Source organism: Penicillium manginii (assembly GCF_028828005.1).
Source record: "Penicillium manginii strain IBT 31320 chromosome Unknown utg000006l:1.0-4164085.0:1.0-4166146.0, whole genome shotgun sequence".
NCBI lineage: Eukaryota > Fungi > Ascomycota > Eurotiomycetes > Eurotiales > Aspergillaceae > Penicillium > Penicillium manginii.
Genome location: NW_026643107.1, coordinates 1,739,959 through 1,756,677, shown reverse-complemented (window position 1 = coordinate 1,756,677; position 16,719 = coordinate 1,739,959). Strand labels below are relative to the sequence as shown.

General features: G+C 49.9%; 6 protein-coding genes across 6 annotated transcripts; all 6 read right to left on the bottom strand.

Moving 5' to 3' along the window:
• Positions 1-189: 189 nt before the first annotated feature.
• On the bottom strand, positions 190-2,529 carry N7533_009019 (uncharacterized protein; the record flags this gene model as incomplete). Its single annotated transcript, XM_057105669.1, has 2 exons — positions 190-1,274; positions 1,398-2,529. 2 exons carry the CDS (start codon positions 2,527-2,529, stop codon positions 190-192), a joined length of 2,217 nt encoding a protein of 738 aa, XP_056957118.1.
• A 560-nt stretch (positions 2,530-3,089) lies between these two features.
• Positions 3,090-4,701, bottom strand: N7533_009018 (glutamate decarboxylase; the record flags this gene model as incomplete). The annotated part of the gene is made up of 2 exons (XM_057105668.1): positions 3,090-3,201; positions 3,272-4,701. 2 exons carry the CDS (start codon positions 4,699-4,701, stop codon positions 3,090-3,092), a joined length of 1,542 nt encoding a protein of 513 aa, XP_056957117.1.
• A 633-nt stretch (positions 4,702-5,334) lies between these two features.
• N7533_009017 (uncharacterized protein) lies at positions 5,335-7,647 on the bottom strand (the record flags this gene model as incomplete). The annotated part of the gene is made up of 5 exons (XM_057105667.1): positions 5,335-5,484; positions 5,554-5,894; positions 5,954-6,411; positions 6,465-7,477; positions 7,537-7,647. 5 exons carry the CDS (start codon positions 7,645-7,647, stop codon positions 5,335-5,337), a joined length of 2,073 nt encoding a protein of 690 aa, XP_056957116.1.
• A 528-nt stretch (positions 7,648-8,175) lies between these two features.
• N7533_009016 (monooxygenase) lies at positions 8,176-10,388 on the bottom strand (the record flags this gene model as incomplete). The annotated part of the gene is made up of 6 exons (XM_057105666.1): positions 8,176-9,002; positions 9,059-9,201; positions 9,254-9,571; positions 9,637-9,923; positions 9,996-10,075; positions 10,151-10,388. 6 exons carry the CDS (start codon positions 10,386-10,388, stop codon positions 8,176-8,178), a joined length of 1,893 nt encoding a protein of 630 aa, XP_056957115.1.
• Positions 10,389-12,155: 1,767 nt separating this feature from the next.
• On the bottom strand, positions 12,156-13,904 carry N7533_009015 (MFS transporter; the record flags this gene model as incomplete). Its single annotated transcript, XM_057105665.1, has 3 exons — positions 12,156-12,749; positions 12,802-13,730; positions 13,805-13,904. 3 exons carry the CDS (start codon positions 13,902-13,904, stop codon positions 12,156-12,158), a joined length of 1,623 nt encoding a protein of 540 aa, XP_056957114.1.
• Positions 13,905-14,246: 342 nt separating this feature from the next.
• On the bottom strand, positions 14,247-16,046 carry N7533_009014 (Aconitase/3-isopropylmalate dehydratase large subunit alpha/beta/alpha subdomain 1/3; the record flags this gene model as incomplete). The annotated part of the gene is made up of 1 exon (XM_057105664.1): positions 14,247-16,046. One exon carries the CDS (start codon positions 16,044-16,046, stop codon positions 14,247-14,249), a length of 1,800 nt encoding a protein of 599 aa, XP_056957113.1.
• Between the last annotated feature and the right edge of the window lie 673 nt (positions 16,047-16,719).

The window sequence follows — 16,719 nt, the reverse complement described above, 5'->3', positions numbered from 1 at the left end:
TAACTAGATAAAATAAATGGATATCCTCCCCTTCTCCCGCCAAGTCCACCCTGCAAGAACAAGAACAATAACGAATGGGATATCAATGCTTAATCGTGTTTAAGCTCAAGCTCGTGCTCATCATCACCATGCCACTGCACCGCAGCATGAATCGTGCGTCCATGATATGTACAACAACTCTACTTTTGTTCACTCTATCAGCCACACAGGCGCTTTCACCAGGACCATCGCCTGGCCCTTGCCGCGCACCTCGACCGTCAGGAAAGAAGAGAATCGAATCCGAGGCGGAATCGCAACTTCGGGCTGTTCGACCTTCTCTTCGTGTGGATGGGATGCTCCCGATCGGCTGTGGTCGGCTCCGCCAGATTTGCGGTTTCTTATAGCGTCGAAGACGGATTTCTTCTTGGACTCACGCGGGGCTGGAGATGTGCCCTCGCCGGCTCCGGTGGAGTTTGAAGCAGGCGACGAGTCTTCCTCTACTGCGGCGGGGTCTTCTGATTCCTGTTCTGCTGGAGGTGGCGGTAGGTGCGCCAGTGGTGGCAATTGGCCCTCCACCTTCATATATGCGTCGGCAAAGGTTATATTGGTTGGTAGGTACTCCACGTAAACGTCGCGAGCCTCGAGTGGGATCTTCTCGGCGATGTTGATGGTGTTCTCGATGATCATCCGGACGCCTGCTTCTAGGCCTGGCAGCGCGGGTTCGTGGAGCTGTGTGCTTAGGAATGAGGCGAGCTCAGCAATTAGGTGCTCGATCAATTCCGCGCGGTGCTCTTGAGCGTCTGGGGTGGACAATGCATCGCCGAGACCGTCGAAGGTCGTGCGGCGCCAGTTGGAAAGTCGAGCGATCGCATTCTCTCGATCTTCGTCGGTGCATGGACGCAGCTGTTGACGGCGCAGGTTCATCTCGATGCTCTTCAGCTGCCCGCTGAGCGTGGAATCCAATCCTGGATGGAAATACTTGTGGAAAACCTCTTCCCCGAGCCATTTGCTGACCACAGCTCGGCCCATGGCAGTCATCTCTTTCGTGCCGGTCGCGACGGCATCATCGGTCACGAGGCCGTGCAGCCATGGGGGAACGGAGCGCCAATCTTTCCGCACCGAGAATGCCAGATCCTTGATGGCTCCATCCAGACGCTGGAACCGGTTCGCGTATTCATTGTCGTCTAGTACGGTTCGAGAAACGGCCATGCGCTGGTGCGCGACTGTGTTCTGGAGATGCTGGACTTGAGCCTCTTTGTCGAAGTAGTAACGTTTGACCTTGGAGTATTTGCTCTCTATCGTTCTCGTTATCAGATCAGTATTGGTGCACCAAACAATTGGAACCGCTGGAACCAACCAACAGTGGGGAAACAACAAAACAAAAAAGAAATATATTGGGGAAAGTTCATTGAACATACGTAGCTCTTCATGCTTCTGCAGCAAAGCTTGAAAATCAAGATCTCCGGGATCTGCGCGTTGGCGATTGCTGGTCGGCGTCTGTCGGCCAGGTTGATCGGGCATGTTATGGGCGGTCGCACTGCCGCGACGACTGGAACTCCCCGACGGCTGATCGTTGGATATTGGTGGTAGTGCCTGCGCGGAAGCCTGCTGCATGGCGTCAGGATGAGTCTGCGAAACGATTGGGGAGAGTGGCTCGTAGGATTGCCGGGAAGGGGGCCGGGCATTCAATACCAGGTCCTGCTGGGAACGATGGGGCTGGCCCCGATGGCTCTCGAAGGGATGGGGCGGTTCGTCGGTGGATTCGGAGAAGGAAAGCTGACTGGAGTTCCCCAGCAAGTTTGGATCAGTATTGGAGCGCACAAGGGGCCGGGGATAGGGCTGGTCGATCGGCGCGGGGAATTGCTGCGAGGGGTATTGCGACTGCGGCGACCGTTCGTTTTGTTCACGCGATGCTTGTCGCAGGTGTTGCTGGTGGTGGTGGTTCTGCTGCTGCTGCTGCTGTTGATACGCTAACGATGTCGATCGAGGTTCATAAGAATGGGTTGCAGGGGAGTGATCCTCGTGGTGGTGGACGACCTGTTCGTCGGAAGTGTTGGAGGGCACTTGCGGCGAGGTGGGATGGGAGATGGGATGAGAGATCTTCCCCTTGATGGAAACACTAGAGCTGCGATCGAGAATACCCGAGGAAGGGCGCACAAATAGACCTCTTTTTTGACGAGGCTGAGGCTGAGTGTCAGGGGCGACGACAGTCACAGTCGGTCGGTCGCGTTGCTGCAGGTGGGGCTGGCGTTGGCTTTGAGAGCGGTGCAACGAGCTTTGAGATTGTACTTCGGGCTGTGACTGTCTCTGTGGCCCCGATACTTCGGATGTGAAACGAGGATCGGGGACTGGAAAGTGTCCACCTTCGTAATTAGGAGGAGTGAGGGGTGGTGGATGAGGCTGTGATTGTTGTTGAATAGAACGACCGTCAGCAAAGGCGGGGATGAGATGTTCCACCGAACGAGCAAAGGAATTGGAATGGGAGCTCCCCTCAGGATTCACAATCGAGTTCGAGTTCGAATTCGGTGACTTCCTCTTGAAGAAGGGCATCCTTGTGTTGTCGAGAATGAACAACACAGCAAGAGGGGAAAGAGAGAAGGCTGGTGGAGGGTGATCAGCGCAAAGACAACAATGATTGGCGCGGGATATACGAATGTTGCTATAATTATCCCCAAGCTGACGTCGGAATCGAGGCAATGCAAGTGCAACTGCCTTCCAGAAAACCCTTGCGAGGTGCAGAAAAACCTTCCAAGTAATTTCTAATTATGGCTGTGGCAAGAGTTTATCCCCCGTGAAATTGGATGGGGACTGCGTACGGAGACGGGAGACTCTAAAGGGTTCAAGTTGGTTTGGGGGCGAAGATGTGGGGAGAAGAGTTGTTGACTTTGAACACTTTTTTACTAGGGAACCGTCTCAAGAGTATCTCATAAGTCGCTCAATTCAATTACATCGTAGACAACATCACAGCTAACTATCCAACACTAAATAACATCCTTGTTAATGGCAAATATTGAAGCATCCCGGAAAGTAGTCCAAGCTAACCACAACCCCCGTGGCTGTGCAGCATACTGAAAGGATGAGCTCCACCTATCACATCCACGAATCTAGCACTAGCACACTCCGTGCGTCTTGCCGTGCTGGCCTTGCAGCGAATGCTTCTCGCCTTGGTATTGAGGATGCGTTTGTTTGTGGCGGGGGTGGGCCCGATGGCTGCGCATGTGGCTGTCGAAAGAGTCAGAAGGTGGGAACTAGGGAACAAGGAGGGGGGAGAAGAGAGGGATGGTCAACTTACGCCTTATACTTGGTGATCATCGCCTGGTCCATAGACTCCAAAGTCTGAAGAGCCAGCTTCACGTCAATCAGGAGGCTGTCACAGCGGTTCATGCTGAAATCTTCGCGTACAACCACGCGCATCATCTGGAGCTTCTCGCTGTGAGGAGCCATCGTGTAGGCGGGCACAACCCAGCCACGCTCACGCAGCTGGTGGGCAACAGCAAACTCGTCGTAAACACGGTCTGGGTTCGGGGGCAAGCGGAATGCCACCAGCGGCAGACCATTTCCTTTACCCTGGCTCATAATGATCATACCCATCTGCTTCAGCTGGTCCGACATGTAGTCCGCAATGCGAGTCAGGTTCACCATGATCGAGCGGTAACCGTGCTTGCCGAGTCGGATCATCTGGTAGTATTGGCCGATCACCTGCGAAGCACCCTTGGAAAAGTTCAGAGTGAAACTGGCCTGGTCGGCACCCAGGTAGTTGATGTTGAAGACCAGCTCCTGGGGTAGATACTCGGGGGAACGCCAGATGGCCCAGCCAACTCCGGGGTAGACGAGACCGTACTTGTGACCAGACACGTTGATGGAGACAACCTTTTCAAGACGGAAGTCCCAGGCGAGGTCGGGCTTGATGAAAGGCGCGACAAAGCCACCACTGGCGGCATCAACGTGGATAGGGCAGTCAATGCCCCTCTCGACCAGCAAGTCGTTGATAGCCTTGACGTCCTCATACTCTCCGGTGTAGGTTGTTCCGAGAATGGCGCAGATACCAATGGTGTTCTCGTCAACGAGGTCGACGGCCTGTTGAGGGTCGATCACGAAACGACTGTCGGTACAGTAGACGTACTTCTCCTCGATATCAAAGTAGCGAGCGGCCTTCTCCCAGCAGACCTGGACAGCGCTGTTCATGATGATGTTGGGACGGGTCCAGTCCTTGCCCTCAGCCTTGCGCTTGTTCTGCCAACGCTTCTTCATGGCCAGAGTGCCCAGCATGATGGCCTCAGAGGAGCCAATGGTGGAGGTTCCCATGGCATTCTCACCACTGGGGTCCGTCGGGCAATTGAACAAACGAGCGATCATGTTGACGCAACGGTTCTGGATCTCGGCACTGTGGGGGTACTCCTCGTAGTCGATGAAGTTTTTGGCGAAGGAATCGGTCATAATGTCCTCAATCTCGTCCTCCATGTAGGTGGTGACGAAACTGGCGAGGTTGAGCTTGGGGTTGCCGTCCAGACTCAATTCATCTCTAATCATACGGGCAGCAACCTGGCGAGGCATCTCACCCTCGGGCATCTCATGATCGGGGAGATGCTCAGCAGCGAAACGACTACCGTAGACATTGGTATAGATCTCGCTTTCGTCAGGGATAGGGGAGAGGGAATCAATTTTGCGACTAGAGGGGTCAAAGACCTCATCGTCCTTCTTGACGGAAGAGAGATGAACCATGATGAATTGAGGCGGGATAAGGTACTGGCGGAGTAAGCGGGAGTAGGTTGGACACAGAAGATGAATGAGAAGAGAAGATAAAAGGAGGGGGAAAGAAGAAGCGAAGCTGAAAACAAGCAAAGCAAAAGCCACGGCACGTGTAAACAGGCAATGGCCATGCGGGGCAGAATGACGCAGTGACTTCCCCTCTTCGTCTTCGTCTTCCTCTCTCCCTCTTCCTCTGTTAGACATCTTCGACATCTTCCCACTTCCACACTTTCTTGCATTGCATTGCATTGCATTACACTCAGCACATTATCAGACTCACAGAATATACTGCATATAGCATGCAGCATACAACATTCAACTACATCTGCATGGCCAGCTCCCAGCTCTCCAATACCTGGTTCACCTACACTATGGGGCATGAACTAAAGCTTGGAGAAAGCTTGGCTCGATGATCGGACCCGGTCTACCCGAGTTCAATTTACATAATTCCATTTTATTTAATCCTGAAACCATGGCAACAACTAAAACCGGGCACACCGTCAATTCAAGTGGGGCTTGTTCTCTCTATTCCCCGCTCTCGTCCAATCTACTCGTGGGAGATGCGCTGTCTAGTCGCACTTCCTTCACCCAATGATCCTCCACAATTCACAATTTGCTCTCCCGCTTCTCGATCTCGACGAATCGATAATAATAATCCAGGCTGCCAGGGTTGAGCAGGGTCCCCGAGGGTTGAACTCGCTTGCCTGATACAATCTGCTTCACAGGCAGCTCCACTTTCTTCAAATTGACCGTGGTCTGATCCACCATGCCGTCAGTACCGAGCTCGACTCAATCACAGTGGAGTTCGATGGATCAGCCACTTACCGGTATTTCAGGGGTCTCGAATATGTACATCGGCACATGGCGGGCACTCAACTCGCTTCGGATCGCATTCTTGACCCGATCGACCAATTCGTTCGTAAAGGATACCCCGCCCCTCATCATCAAGAAGAGCAACACCTGCTCGTCTGTGTCGGAGGGCCGTCGTTGACCTACACAAATTGAATCCGCAATTTCCTGTGCGAATTGGCCCTCAATCACTCGATAGATCTCAGCCGATCCGAAACGGACGCCGGAGGGGTTGAGGACCCCGTCAGCTCGCCCGTGGAACACGAGCTGCTTTGTGATAGGATGAATGGAAACAAAGTCCCCGTGCGTCCAAACATCTGTTGCCTAGTTAGCAACCATTGAGCTAACTGGACTTGAAACTGTGACGCGGCCTTACTGTCGAATCGTTCAAAATATGCGCTGTGGTACTTTTTGCCATTGGCATCACCCCAGAATTGTGTTGGCATGTTAGGGAAGGCTGAAGTGGCCACGAGCTCACCAGGCACACCTTCCTCCACAGGAACACCCTTGGCACCATTTCCTCCTTCGATAGTTGCGTCGAAGACTTCAACTGGCACTCCTAAACTGCACCCAGCGCACCCACCTACATAAAGGGCACTCAGAGAATTGCCAATTCCAAAACACCCAGCAAGATCCGTGCCACCCGAGATATTGTTCAGCCGAACATGCGCCGGAAATCCTTCATCATAAAACCATTCGAATAACTCATCTCGCAGCACCATACCGGTGCTAGTTACCACTTGAAGCGATGAGAGGTCTGCCACCTCGCGTGGTCGTATCGTCGCTTGCTGCAATTCATGTAGCCACCGTGGGGAAATTCCTAGGTGCGTGACCCTGTGATATATCAGCACCTGTCTTCAAGATGGATGTTCAATGCATCTCGATACTTTTCCTGGGCTACAATTTCGACCAGCACTCTGACATCTGGTATAAAAGGACTGCCGTCGTATAGAATCACGCGGGATCCAAAGAGCAATGTTTGGATGGCGGAAAGGTACATGATCCACCCCGTGGTTGTATATTGGCATGCCGTGCTCTGAGGTCCAAGTTCTGTGTGCAAACTACCTTCCTTGTGAGAATTCAACAGCACGCCTCCCACCGAGTGAACAATGCATTTTGGTTTACCAGTAGTGCCAGAGGAATATACCACCAGAAAGGGATCACGAAAGTCGACTCGCTCAAACTCCAGATGATCTCTGCCCTTTGCCTTGGAGAGAAAGTTGGAAAGTGTCTCAACCCGCGGGATATCCCGGATATCAGCAGGCTCAGATGGTGCGCGTGGCTGTGAGACAACACCTTGGAACTCGCGAATGGACCGTATTCCGGCAACTATCTCCTTAATCTTGGGGCGCAAGTCAATCTTCTTCCCATTGTACACGGCGAAATCGTCCATGAACAACCAACGCGGCTTTATTTGTAGGAGACGATCCAACACTCCCTTCACACCCATGTCCGTCGAACTTGAAGAGAATATCGCGCCCAGGGCTGTTGATGCGAGGAATACGAGAAGAGTATCAATGCTGTTGGAAGCACAGACAGCTATTCGATCGCCGCGTACAACACCACTTGCTTTCATCGCCTGGATCAGCAGGCCTGTTCTCGATCTCAACTTTCCCCAGGTAAGATGTACCGCCTCATTCAGTCCCCCCTCGCGAATCTCTGTGATGGCGACTTTGGTGTCTTCTTTGCCAGTGGTGTCGCCCAGGCGACGAGAAAAAAGTAGATTCTCTGCGAAATTCACCTTAACGCCAGTAAACCACCCAGGCACACTGTCCATCCTCGCAGACTCGTCTACCACAGAGCCGTAAGTTCCTTCATGGATGATCTTGAAATACCTCCAACAAAATTCCCAGAACTCGGGTCGATTCCGAATTGAATACAGATAGAGCTCATGAAATGACTAGTGATTCGAGTTAGGTCTTCAACAAGCTAGTTTATTAATCATCTTGTTTTACACACCTTGAACTTGACGCCTCTGGATATCTCCAGCGCAGTCCGGAATCGGCCCATTTGGGTAGATTCCGGGCTTGGGTGCTCCCAAAGCTTCCGAGGAACAGTGACTTCTCCCATTGCCACAAAATACAAATCAATGCGAACACTAGAAGTTAGCTCTAGCTAGCGGAATCGCTCCTTAAATAGAATATCTCCCTATCTTTATCAATTGGGACCCCAGGGGCTGAACAAATACGTCTTGATTGGCAATTATTTCGCTTCGGCAACCGGCTAACTGCGGCCCGCTTTGCTTCCCCGTGGGGATTGGTCCCCCATACAATCGTGCAATAACTCTCACCAAGGCCCCGCAGGATGGCGGGATCTATTCGGCTACGCTCAGGAGTGTGAGAAGGGCACTACGACAGTGAAGAGTCAATCAGCATCATTATACTTTTGGAAAATTGGAGATTGTAGTTAAGTATACCTAGGTACAATTGGCGGATATCGGCATCAATACCTGTATAAAAAAAGAAAAGTATACCAGTATTAGAAGCCTTCAACAATACTTGGGGTCCAAGTGGTGCAGAATAATCAAACGTGATTGAGGGACATTAGGTAAATAATAAATATTCATTGATGTATTGGGGACAACACTCCCTCTTTTAACTAAGACAAATTGCTCAATTGTCCCAAGACCTGCTCCAACTCGGTTCTAGAACTACAACTAGCAAAAACAAAACGATCAAATCTGAGTATCACATATCGTTTTCCGCCCATATTATCCCAAATCAACGACTCATAATATCCCCGCGGTTCCGGCCGGGAATTGCAAAGAGTTGAATGGAAAAACTCGTCGCTTGACGCCGTGCGGAAGAGCGGCCGGGCCACCAATGCATCCAGCCGACCCGCAGGCGCCGACTCGCAAGCAACCCGAGGCACGAAGAAAGTAGCTTCATCTCGACGAATAAGATACTCGTCCGTTTTGATCCCTTCTAAATCTCGCATAGCCGAGTCCATTTCATCGAGACTATCCAGCAAAACCACAATCTGAAATATCCCCTTCTTGCCGAAGAATATCACGTCGTCGGTAAACTGCACTTCTGCGCCACCTCTCGGGCTGATACAGTAAGTCTGCGGGAAACAAACACCGCCACCAAATTCCGGTAGAAATGGCATCTCGGGCGTGTGTGTGTATTGGGTAGGTCCGATTCCTCGGGGCCCACGTTCGAGCCAGTGCTTCCAACTTGGAACCAACTGCATAAACCAAAGACCCCAATCGCGAAGGAAGTTGTGACTCCAGTTTTTCCCATTCACCATTTCGCCGTTTCGAACCGTGGCGGCGAGTGAGGTATCGAGCTGCTGCTTTCGTTCCAGATACCAACCTGTTAATAGGCGCTCGTAGTCGAGGTTGGATCCGGGCTTGCAGGCGATAGCCAGTCGCCAGGCTAGTGAAACTGCATCTCGGAATCCAGATGTAATGCCTTGTCCGCCGACTATGCGATCAATTAGCTTGGTCTTGTTGAAATGTCAAATAGGGAGGAGTAGTTACATGGTGGAAAAACGTGCGCTGCATCGCCGCAGAGAATCACTCGGTCGAGACTCCACTTGTTGCAACTTCGAGCTGAGAATCGAAATGGTCGCGAGCGGAGAACCTCGATACAGTCTTCTGGGTATGAGACATCTTGCTTCAACCTGTGGCGTAATTAGTGTATGAAATATCTGCGGCTTTTCTCGTAGATCTCACCCATAGAGACTGCCCGGATGCGTCAAGTATGGGTACACAACATCGCGCACTTTTACCTCCGATGCCATCTCTACACCATCCTCATCGGGAGCAATGACAAACTCGAATCGCCAGAGACGATCTTCTGGAAGGCCAAATCGGCCGCATACGGCTGGGCGAGCGGGGTTGCAAAGGAACCGAAAGTCGACCGGGAAGAAGAGGTCATAGACTTGTTCAGGCGTGTATCCTAGATTCCACAGCGGGAATGAAGGGTGGGTCTCTCTTGTCGGAAGATGAAGTTTCCAATTTAATGCAACCCATGTCTCTTCATATTTGGTTCTGAGGAAAGTTCAAGCTGTGAGTTGACAAGGAATCGGAGCCTGCAGCGAGAAAATTTCACATACTGTTCTGCCCTATCGAGTCGAATCCCCTTCGGCTCTAGATACATCTTGCGCACGAATCCAGTCTTGCCATCCGCAGCAGCGAGGAATTTCGCGCGAATACGCTTTTCTCTTCCCGAGGCATCATTATACGTTGCGTATACCCAGTTTTCGTCCTCGGAGATTGAAGTTAACGTGCAGCTACTCCGCAGCTCGCAGCTATCGCCTTCCTCAACGATAGATCGAAGATATTTCTCGAGAACGGGCTGCTTGTGAGCAAGAACACCCACATGACCGGTTTGTCCTTCGCTCTATTTATTTGCTGTTAGTTGAATGACACTTGTCTGTACTAACCACAATTTCCAAGGTTACAAGTCTCTCACCGAAGCCATATCAAAATGCAAAAAAGCCTTCGCGTGCAGATTTTGATGTGTCCCGCTAATGAATTTAGTTTTCTCAATATCTGTGAAAACAATTCGTATTAGCAAAGAGACGAACAAAATCTATCCAAAGTTGAAGTTGAAGGTGTCGCTATTACAAGAACCAATCTCAGTGAAAATATGCTCGTATAGCCCAAGGCCTTGCACTAGCCGAATACCATCATCATCAAGGGCGATACCGCGAGGATCGGTGGTGATAGCGGCTTCTTTCTCGAGTATAATGTTGTGAACCCCGAGTTTGCCTAGATAGCCGGACAACATTGCGCCCGTGGGCCCGCACCCGCAGATGAGAACGTTGGTTGTTTCCCAGTCTGCCTGGTTTGTTTGGTTTTCCATTTTGTACGTGCTGGTCGGAATGGAAGGTATGAACAAGGGTGTATAAGCCTTCGAGCCCCTTTCAAAAAGCTTCTTCGTGATTTCTATAGGCTGCTGTTGTTTTGCGGGAATAGTTGAGATGCGGGGACAATCTGGAATGTGGGTCGGTCGAAATGCCACAGTCCCTGGTCGTCGGATCAGACGTTAGGCCCCTCAACAAACAACCTTTTGAATTGTGGGGTATAGTTTCGGATTTTGAGACTATGTAATTTCCAGAAAAAAACTTTGGGATTTTCAAGTTTGTTGATCAAATGTTGTTGGGATAGTGGCTACTAAAAAGTAACTGGAACGAGAACCACATCCAAGGCAGCAAGGAGGTAGTTAACCTTAGAAGTTTCGGCCATGCCACTATTTTCACAAAGTCCCCTCTAACATGGGAACAATTATAATTATACATTTTTAAAAATTTAGCTTGGATTTTATTAACTATATAAGTAGAATGCGCTTTGATAATCAAATAGAAGCTACTTTCCTCTTTCTTGCCTGAGTGGCAAGTCAATTTGTGCGTGACATCAAAGCAGTGAAACTCAAGCTTGTAGCAGTCTCCACAAATTGCCAGGCTCACAGCTGTAAAACTCACGGCCAGGGATGCCATAAGTGCACACATCACAGCAGCCTGAACCTGAGCCCGAGCCTTTCTCTTCCTCTGGAAAATCCATATCGATTCCCTTGGTTGCTACTATATCTTTAACAAGCTGGATGATCATATTACTGCCGCACTTCAAAGCCCAAAAACTCAGGCTACAACCGAAGCCATCCACGACGACAACTGAATCATTTTCCAGTGTAATGAGATATTCAACTACGTCCTCATGTCCATGACGAATAGCAGCACACAACGGGGTATTCTGGTAGCGATCCATCGTATTTGAAAGAGGATTATGTTGAAACAAGACTTTGAGAGTATCGACATGCCCCCGAATGGCGGCTACGAAGAATGCAGTTAGACCATAGCGATTTTTGGTGTTTGAACAAATTCCATGAATCTCAAGTAATAATTTGACGACCCTTGTGCGGCCCCCTTGTGTGGTTAGATGTATTGTCGTATTTCCTCGTTTGTCCGCAAGCGAGGTATTCGCCCCTCTCTGAAGGAGCAGATCAACGACTCTTGCATTCCCCTGATAAGCGGCAGTGCAAAGAGAAGATTGCCCGCTTTTTTCTGTTCTTTCAATATCTGCACCGCTGTCAAGAAGCAATTCCACCTTGTCTAGATGGCCGTATGAAGCCGCAGCGCTCAATAGCGTCCATCCATTTTCTTTTGAGATATTCAAGTCTGGGCCGTGTTCAACGAGAAGTCTCACTATGCTCGAGTGGCCTTCTAGTGAGGCAGAGTAGAGAGGAGTCTGGCCACTGGTTTCTGCGGCTGTGATATCTGCATCTCCATCAAGAACAGTGGATGAAAAAATTCATCTAAGGGAACGATTTCCTCGTCAGCTCGATTTTGGCCCACAAAGAGGCGGGGTATGAAAAGGGGCTTGTACGACGGACAACGGTCAGCGGCCTATGTACCCGCGGCGATTGCCTCGTATACTAATTATACACGACCAGCTATGTTGAAATCTCCTTGTAAATGCTGGCCAGATCAATTCGGTTATGCTTCTGCATATCAAACTATCTCCACAACGAATAGATAGAGGCTAGCCCTTTCAAGAGAAGTTGCTCTCATATATGATAGTCGAGCTCGGTTCAAGACAGATGGGTCTACAAGTCTGGTATCAAGCAGACCAATCAAGTCTCCGTTGAATTAGCCTTTTCCTCTTCATTTTGATTCTTGGCCAACTTTCGCCTTCGATGATCTTTGAGTAGAAATACAAGGGCGAGAACAGTGCCTAATGCTGTCAACCCGACAGAAAACCAGAGAGTACCCCGATAACCATGAAGCAAGTCTGCCTCAGTGTGTCCGCCATTATTGATCTGGAGTTCAATGGTACCAGCGAAACCAAGACCTAGCGATATGCTGTAGACAACAATCGTCATGATCACACTGGATCCCATACCCTGGTACTGTCGAGGCACTGCATTCGCGAAGATGATCGTGGCAGCAGGCAACGATGAATCCATTGCAAAGGTGGCGATGATGGTCGCGAAAAAGAAATAGGTCCAGTACGTCGAATGTACAGGTCGCAAGGCCATTAAAAGCGAAGTGAGAAAGTAGCAAAGCATTGCAAACAACATGATGAACGAAGCTGGAACTTTGTTGATTACTTTTCCAACAATCAATGCTGTTGATATGCCGGTGACGAGGATAGGAGAAAGCCATGCAGCCAGTTGAATGGGAGTTTGGCCGCCGATATTGAGGGATATTCTGAGGACGTAGAAAAGCTAAAAACATCCTTAGCTTGACATACTTTCGGGGTAAAAGATCAGCACTTACCCAGATGCCAAATGTAGACCAGCCCGCTGCTGTACAACCAAAGACGAAGGCGATGTCGGAAGTGAGGACGGCGACAGGTAGGATTGGATAGCGAGCTAGGCGAAGTTCGATGTAAGAGAATGCCGCCAGAAACAATAAACTAAGTATCAGACATACGTAGACGTAAGGTTCGTCCCACGTAGTGACAAGGCTCTGGTTCCAGGCGAAGTTGAACAAAACCAGAGCTATAACACCGCTTGCACCTCCCAGGAGATCAAGGTGGTCCAAGGTTTCGCGAATCGTTCGTCGTTGCTTTTGTTCACTCTCGACAGGCATGTTTGGAATTGCAAAGATAGCGATGATGACGAGAAAGGCAACCCCCAAAGCCTGACTCCAGTAGATCCATGGCCACCAAGCCATGGCGAAGAGGGGCCCAAAGAGGAGACCTGCCATCGCACCGACTGGAGCTGATGCAGCAAACCATGCGAACCCCATATTTCGAGGCCCCTCGGAGAAGCATTTCCCCATAATGGCGAGTGCATTGGGCACAGTCAAGGCGGGACCGAGGCCCTGCAGTACACGAGCAAGGACGTAGACGGGGTAGCTTGAGTAGACAGAGACTCCAGCCATCATGCTAGTCAAGGCAAGCCATCCCATACCAATGATGAAGATTGCCTTGTTGCCAAATTCGTCACCCAAACGTCCTCCGATCAAGACGAATGTGCCTAGAGTCAAACCATAGCCAGAGATTATCCACGAGAGTTTGCCAGGGTCGGAGACATCAAAGGAATCCCCGATTATTTCGAGCGTCGTGAGGCTGTTGCATAGGCCCAACTGATTGGTGAACATGGATGAGCACACCGTCATGATGAAGATGATCCGCCGAATCAAGTTGTAGCCATCGGCAATGTAGACGTATTCATCTGTCGCAGCCTGTGCAGAATCTAGACCTGAATCTGTATGAGTTAGTCAACGGTTTTAAAGGGCATCCAGCTTTGGCAGGATATCTTTGCGAACTATTTACCATCACCACGTCGCCTTGGTGGAATTCTGGAGTTATGAGGTGCATTTTCGAGTTCCTGCCCTCCTTCAAGCTCCTGCCTCTCGAGAGATGAGATGGTCATCGTAAATAGAAATGAATGTAGTGACGGGAGAAGAAGTTTACGGAGAGGCGAAACATATTTAATGCATGGAAGATGAATACAGGGACTAGATAGGGCAGCGCCAAGCCCTGCAGTCTGAAAGTGCAGTCCTTTGATGTATGTTGTTGTCGATTTGTCAGATTCGATATCCGGAGTAGTCAAAAGTCCCCAGTTTCAAAAGTCTCCACTCGAAAGTCTCCGTTGTTCCGCTCCCCGACCCACCCATAACTACTGATTCCTCGGCCAGTTTTTGGCATATGGGTCTAATTCATTCAAAAGAGCAAGAAAAACTAATTGGACTTTGCTTCAATTCTAGAATGCGCTCTAATGTTTGGTCTCAGTATCAACCAGCCACTGGGGAAGGTTTTTGGTCGCTTTCCCCGTACTCGCAGCTTCCACACATTGTGCCAACCCGCCGAATCGAACTTGTCGACCGGTCAATCCTTTCCCATAGTGGGCATACTTGGCCGAATTTGTGATTATTGTTCGTGAATCTGGGGGAATCACTGGCTCTTGAATCATGCACCAGCAGGTATCAGTAATTATCAGAGCCCCGAAATCTTCCAGTGCAGAAATGTGGCCGTCCCGGGCTGCTCGAGAGTATGTATCTCGATTGCAAGCAATCACCAGAGTAGCTAGCTCGCTCTTTTTGCGACCGGAACAGAGGCTGACGGCCTTAACAATCTCATCGTACGAGAAATGAGGATTGCCTAACGATACTAAATCGATGGAGGTATCGCTATAGCCCTCACTGTAGTCGTTGAATCGGCACCATTGCTTGACTAAATCCGAGCGTGTTATTGTTACCCGAGTTGTATCTTTCAAGTGTGTCTTGATTTCCTCGGTACTGCGTGCTTCTATCGTAATCCCGGCAATGTGAAACATTGGCGATGAGCTTGTCGTAGCAAAGGCAGCTCCAAATGCTTTAAGGTCCTCGATCGTGACACACTGCGTTTCAAGTCCAGTCACAATTGGAATGCATTCAGCGGCAATATCACCAACAAGATACCCTAGAAGTGGGAAAATAGTATCGTCAGCTCCCTTGGCAGACGCAAAGTGAACTTCCATTCTAGCCTTGCGATTTTCCGTGATATGACAACCAGTATTCAACGCACGACCAGTCAGGGCACACATCACATCCAGGTAATCCGGGCATTTGATGGTTCTTGCACCGAGAACGCTATTCGCAAATACCACAGCATTTGACTCGGCCCACGTAATGTTTTCTCCCAATTTCGGAGCTTCCTCAAGGAGATATGGGGCACAGGTGAATGTTGGTCGAGCTCCCATCTCTAAGTAAGCACGCGCCAGCTCCTCGGAAGGCTCTCCAAGCGCCGGATCAACCCCTTGGGAGCGCCACAGTCTTTGGTCGACAGAGATTGAGTTCAATGATGTCGGGATTCTGAACTTTCCTCCCATGTCGCATAGTCTTTGTGCAAATTCCAAAGTTGCAGGTCCTGTGTAGATGCAACAATCAATGTGTCCGTTGGTGATGTCAATGAGCGAAGTCACGCCTTCAATCTGTGCCGTCCGAATAATTACTCGCATTGCAATCTGTGCCGCTTCTCCATGCAAACCGGCCAGCAATTCTTGGTCAAAAGGGGTCAGATGTAGCGATGGAGTATCAAGCTTGCGATCAGATCCTTTCAAAGACGTCTCCAGCTCTGCGTTATCGGTGGCTACTCCAAAAGACATCTGACCGTTTGAAATTCGAGCCCAGTTGATGTCCTGAAGTTCCTCCAACGAAGACATCGGAATGTTCAAAACGGGAATACTCTTCCCGAACATTTCTTGGGCAACAAGAACACCGATTGTGAGAATCATCTCTTCCCGGCCGAATATGAGAGCAAGGGGCGCGCAGTCATTAAGAATCAATTGAAGAATAACACCACTTCCAGTGCAGGATCCACGACCGCTTGGAATAGCAAGAATCTTGCCAGCCACCGATTTCCCCACCAAGGGATGATGGCTGTCAATCACGATGCCGGTCTCGGGGTCAACGCCTCCCCAGAAACTGAGGGGAACATTGCTGGAAAGAATTTGACCTTCCGTGCTTCCTGGGATAAGCTCGCGCGCTCGAATAGGTTCCTTATTCCAATTAGCGACAAAATCTTCGGCATTCATTCCAATGTGCTCACAATCATTGCGTTGGTATTGTACTGGTTCAGTGTAGTCATCAAACCAGAACTGTACAGGATGATAGAAGGAAGAAGTTCTCTTTTCTGTTGGATTTTCAGTCCATGGTCTCCGAGGGCTTGCCTTCCTAACTTGTAGAGGGCTTATCAGAAACGAAAGAGGAGTGGCATCGGTTGGGAGGTCCGACTGCGGGTCACTCCCACCCCACATCAATTGTGAAGGAATCGATAATAATCACCCTGGGGCATGATATCGAAGACATCTGCAGATTTCGACTGTGAACAAATCAGGTCGACTTGATGAATATTCAAGGCTCATGAATTTCTGCCTTTTAGATGAACAGTATCCAGATGCTACTTCCAGTGCTGATCTAGGGTACCCCGTCGGATCATTCAACCGAGCGGCAAGAGGAACAGAACTCGGAGATAAGTGCGGGGAAATAGAGTCGGCATCTCTGATCTCCACGACCGGAGACATTTTCGGTTCATGGTCTGCAAATAGTATACCTAGGTATCTAATCAGTGACTCCTAATTGAGTAGTCATCGATTTAGAGCACCACCACGTACTAGAGTTACATCACTGCGACCCTATTTTATCTCTATCAACACCCACATTGCCTGGACCAGGCGTGCAAGGAAATTGACTAGGTTGGACTTGGGT